The sequence below is a fragment of the Olea europaea genome, chromosome 7 (assembly GCF_002742605.1).
Source record: "Olea europaea var. sylvestris chromosome 7, O_europaea_v1, whole genome shotgun sequence".
Taxonomy (NCBI): Eukaryota; Viridiplantae; Streptophyta; class Magnoliopsida; order Lamiales; family Oleaceae; genus Olea; species Olea europaea.
The window spans coordinates 9,165,467-9,169,897 of NC_036243.1; the positions used below are offsets into that span (position 1 = coordinate 9,165,467).

A 4,431-nucleotide genomic window follows, 5' to 3' on the forward strand; every position below is an offset into this window, starting at 1 on the left:
AATATTTTGGATCGATAAATTGGGTCTCCAAAATGGATCAAAAATGTTATATTAGCTAATTTAATAAAAAAAGAATTAAAAAAAATACAAGATTTATGGGCCCCTTTGATGTTGGCCTGAGTAGAGGGCCTCACTTGCCTCGCCTCACGTCCAACCTTGATTGCTTTATGGCATGAGGTTCTCTTGCACATTAGAGTTAGCATGTCCAACACTTCCACTTAAAAGTAAACCTTATATGGTGCATTTGGTAAATTGTACTAGATTAAATTGATAATAAATGTGTATTTTTAATTAATACTATCTAGTCAAAACTGCGAATAGTTTTATTCTTTGTTTAGAACTGTCTCCTTGGATTCTTTCTACCTTCACGTTCGTTTTAGATTTTATTTCTTTTTCCTTGTCACGTATACTCCCACCTACACATGTAGTGAAATAAATATAAGAATTCATAATTATTTATTTATTTATTTAATATATCCTGCAATATGTGCCCGTGACAAAACAAGCGTGTTGCAATTTGCCATGTGCTGCTTATATTAATATCCAAACGAATATATTCCATTGCTTAATATAATTAATAAAGAATCAACTATAATAAATAAGTAAAATCTTCAGAAAATCAAAAGGCGGGATCAAAATTGATTAGCTGACACGTGTCATGATCAGATATCATAATGAAATTAACAACGAAAATCAGATTAAAATTTGCATGTGATGAGTTATGTGTAGCTCGCATATCCATGCATGGAGCTTTGTGAATGGCATTTACTCAAAATTTTAATAGAATCTTTTAATGTATTCATTAGGTTAAAAACCTTAATTGTTAAACCGAAGCTTACCTATCCAAATTTTGTCAATGGTATCAAAATCTAAAGGCATAGATTAGTTTGACAGAAAATTAAGGTTCGATTTGAATTCCATTTTAGCAAACTTTTGATTGAAAAAGAAGATCCACTAAAGCCAATTATCGAGATAGACAATGGAGCTTTTGAAGTACATCAAACTACAGTGATAACTAAAGCTCCAAGGCACTAAATACTTTTCGAAGATCTCATCCAAATTATTAGCATGACTATCAAGGGCGGAGCCAGGAAGATATGTTAGGATGGGCTGAAAATTAAATTTTTTCATAAATGCTCTTTGCTATTCGAGATTTAGTTTAAAAGGTTACACTCTTTGTTTAGAACTGTCTCCTTGGATTCTTTCTACCTTCACGTTCGTTTTAGATTTTATTTCTTTTTCCTTGTCACGTATACTCCCACCTACACATGTAGTGAAATAAATATAAGAATTCATAATTATTTATTTATTTATTTAATATATCCTGCAATATGTGCCCGTGACAAAACAAGCGTGTTGCAATTTGCCATGTGCTGCTTATATTAATATCCAAACGAATATATTCCATTGCTTAATATAATTAATAAAGAATCAACTATAATAAATAAGTAAAATCTTCAGAAAATCAAAAGGCGGGATCAAAATTGATTAGCTGACACGTGTCATGATCAGATATCATAATGAAATTAACAACGAAAATCAGATTAAAATTTGCATGTGATGAGTTATGTGTAGCTCGCATATCCATGCATGGAGCTTTGTGAATGGCATTTACTCAAAATTTTAATAGAATCTTTTAATGTATTCATTAGGTTAAAAACCTTAATTGTTAAACCGAAGCTTACCTATCCAAATTTTGTCAATGGTATCAAAATCTAAAGGCATAGATTAGTTTGACAGAAAATTAAGGTTCGATTTGAATTCCATTTTAGCAAACTTTTGATTGAAAAAGAAGATCCACTAAAGCCAATTATCGAGATAGACAATGGAGCTTTTGAAGTACATCAAACTACAGTGATAACTAAAGCTCCAAGGCACTAAATACTTTTCGAAGATCTCATCCAAATTATTAGCATGACTATCAAGGGCGGAGCCAGGAAGATATGTTAGGATGGGCTGAAAATTAAATTTTTTCATAAATGCTCTTTGCTATTCGAGATTTAGTTTAAAAGGTTACACTCTTCACGCTAATGACAAAATGGATCAAGATATATTTTTAAACATCTATGACAAAATTCTAACAAATATATTTTTAAATGATAAAAGTAAATATAAAGCATATTTCCATTTCGTGGTTGAAATAAATAAATTTTTAAATCACAAGTATAAATAAACAATATATGAAAAAATACGTTAGAAAAAGTTAATTACTTTTAGGCTTAGTCAAACATGTGACATGCTATAATAAGTTTTTATCTTTACTTTAATCAATAAAAATTATTTCTAATATAATAAATTAATTTGATTATAAATGAACTATTTAAATTTAGGGCCTGTTTGAGCCACATTATTCTAAAAAAATGTATTTGTAAATAGTGATTTGACATCATTTCAATCACATATTATTTAATAAAATAATATTACACGCAAATCAAAATCTTTTCCTTATTTTTTAGCTACACATTTCTCATTAATACACTATTCAAGAATGCATTATTACCAAAATAATGTGGCTCAAACACTCCCTTAAATAATTGAACATTGGATTTGGGTTGGGAATGAAGTTAATAGTGCTAAAAATTAATTTATAGACTAGGCTAAATTTTTATTCTTCTTTATTTCACCAATAATTTGGACTGAATTTTCCATTTTTTACAAGTCAATTAGCTATTGGGTTGGGGCTGGGCTACAGCCCACTCCAACCCCCCTCTCTCTCTATCTCTGATGACTATTGATATCATGTGCATCAACACGTAAGTTATAGATTCAAGCAATACCATCAAGTCATTTTAGATATTGTTCTTGCGAAATGGCCCGCTACTATATATATTCTTTTGACTTTAACATAAATTTCGTTAGTTAACTAAGTCTAGGAATGACAATTTGGCTACCCATCTCGAGTCGCCCATAACTTAACTCAAAAAAAGCTTGAGCTGACCCGACTTGAGGCTCAGTTCAAGACTAGGACCGAGCCCCATTTTGAAAAGTTGGGCTGAGCTAGAGCCAACCCGTATGTCCCGTTGGGTTGGGTCGTAAAAGGGGGCAGCTATGTAGTTGCCTCTACTATAGGCAGCTACGCAGCTGCCTATTATAGATATAGGCCGCGTTTTTTAAAGGCAGTTGTGTGCTGCCCATTTGAAGGCAGCTAAAGCTGCCTAGGTGTTATTTATATAAAACATAAAAAATCAAAAAAATCATCCCTACTCGATATCAGTAAGGCTTGAGCCAAAAGCTCAAGTCGAGTCTCGAATTTTTGATCGAGTTTTTGCATGGCGCAACTCACCAAAAAAAGTCCGATTTAATTTTACTTGAGTTGAATCGGAGCCTCGAATTTAGGTTCGCAAGCCTGCTTTGTTGACATTCCTAACTAAGTCGTTCATCTTATCCATTTAAAATAGCCGCAGAACTAGCCCATTCAATCTCAAAACTGTTTGGTTAACTTTTGAAAATTCGTTTTCATTTATTTAAACTTTTGACCACTAGTTGGACATAAATTCGACCTCAAGTTCCACATGTTAATTTTCCTTTTATATTATCAATATTGGATTGATTTTGCCAGAGAGATTTTTACAATATGGCTGTTGACCATTCACCACCTATTGTAGCTAAGATAAAAAAGAGGTTGTCCCTTGGGGTATAGTCTAGTGGTGTAAAGGATATGAGTGAGATTATCTCAAGCCTTGTTGGCAGCGGTAGTGTGGGAGTTCGATTCCTAAGACATGAAATTGGACTCCTTGTAGGCGCAGTGTACATGCAGCTCTTGTTCCCTGATTTGTTGGGACACATCCCGCGATTTACCTCCCTCACAAAACTCTAGAGATGGGGCGGTTAGGACTCTCAAGGTTGGGGTTCAACCTTTTTTATAAAAAAGAGGTTGATCAAATGCCCAGAACTCCATAATTCAGCCGCCACATATACTAGAAGGACCAAATACTTGGATAGTGACTTGAGCCTACACACATTGACACGACAACAAACCAAACGAAACACAAAGTTGCCAAAGTTGATACCTTAAGTCTTTCCAACTCTTTCGATTCAGATATTAGGTAGATAATCAAATCCTCCACTATGTATACAACATGATTTTTGTTGCTAAAAAGGAATTATTAAAAGGAAAACTCCTATTATATTTTTTGCAACTACCTTTGATATTAATTTCAGTATCTTTTAACTTATGAAAATAATCATAAAATAATTTTTTTCCATATCTATAATAGATGTAATGCGTTTAATTATTTTGGAAAATGAGTGTGTTTTACAAGCTTATCTAAATTCTTAAATTTTCTAAATATTTGATTATTTGAACGGGTTTCTACTCATATCAGTGTACATATTATGTTTCTAGGTTAGATTGCAAATTTGAAGATAAATTATGCAAAACGAAAGTTTGGACATAAAAGGAAAAAAAATGCAAAATGAGGAACCTACCTG

General features: G+C 32.4%; 1 protein-coding gene across 1 annotated transcript in view; it reads right to left on the bottom strand.

The window, feature by feature from the left end:
• Positions 1-2,663: 2,663 nt before the first annotated feature.
• LOC111397866 (protein PHLOEM PROTEIN 2-LIKE A10-like) overlaps positions 2,664-4,431 on the bottom strand; it is a 2,954-nt gene continuing 1,186 nt past the window's right edge. The window contains exons 2-4 of the mRNA XM_023024834.1: positions 3,572-3,596; positions 2,939-3,085; positions 2,664-2,728 (exon numbers count right to left, since the gene is read on the bottom strand). Coding sequence (XP_022880602.1) covers positions 2,664-2,728; positions 2,939-3,085; positions 3,572-3,596 — 237 coding nt within the window. The remainder of the gene's footprint in view (positions 2,729-2,938; positions 3,086-3,571; positions 3,597-4,431) is intronic.